Source organism: Penaeus monodon, chromosome 28 (genome assembly GCF_015228065.2).
Source record: "Penaeus monodon isolate SGIC_2016 chromosome 28, NSTDA_Pmon_1, whole genome shotgun sequence".
NCBI lineage: Eukaryota > Metazoa > Arthropoda > Malacostraca > Decapoda > Penaeidae > Penaeus > Penaeus monodon.
In genome coordinates this window covers 17,871,136-17,871,565 of record NC_051413.1, presented here as the reverse complement: position 1 = coordinate 17,871,565, position 430 = coordinate 17,871,136, and the positions used below count along the sequence as shown (strand labels likewise).

At 40.9% G+C, this 430-nt stretch overlaps 1 protein-coding gene across 1 annotated transcript in view; it reads left to right on the top strand.

Moving 5' to 3' along the window:
• The window catches only part of LOC119591084 (glycerol-3-phosphate acyltransferase 3-like), a gene marked incomplete in the record, with an annotated part of 10,479 nt that overhangs the window by 6,511 nt on the left and 3,538 nt on the right, over positions 1–430 (top strand). Inside the window, 1 exon segment of the mRNA XM_037939805.1 lies at positions 95–197. Coding sequence (XP_037795733.1) covers positions 95–197 — 103 coding nt within the window.

The window sequence follows — 430 nt, the reverse complement described above, 5'->3', positions numbered from 1 at the left end:
GTGAGGAGGAGGAAGAGGAAAAATGTCTTACAGGAAGAATTTTAAAACCTTCGTAAAACAACAAATTTCATAAATTTTAGCTGTCTGTCCACAGGTTCCACAACAAAGAGAACAGACCCACCCACGGGATCGCCGTAGCGAACCACACCTCGCCCATCGACTCCATGGTACTGGCGACAGACAAGTGCTATGACATGGTATGTTCCAAAATATATAGGCAGTGTAAGAAAAAATGTAGGTTGATCATGCTTCTAGATTTAGTCTAAAGAAACAACAACAATGAAAATAAATCAGGACTGACTGTGGTACACAAAGCGGGAACAATAGTACAGTAATGCTACAAATGAATGGTAAATACAGTAATACAGACCAATCGCAGCAACACTTACTACGCCAATACTAGCAACAATAGCTTGGTCAGTACCAGTGG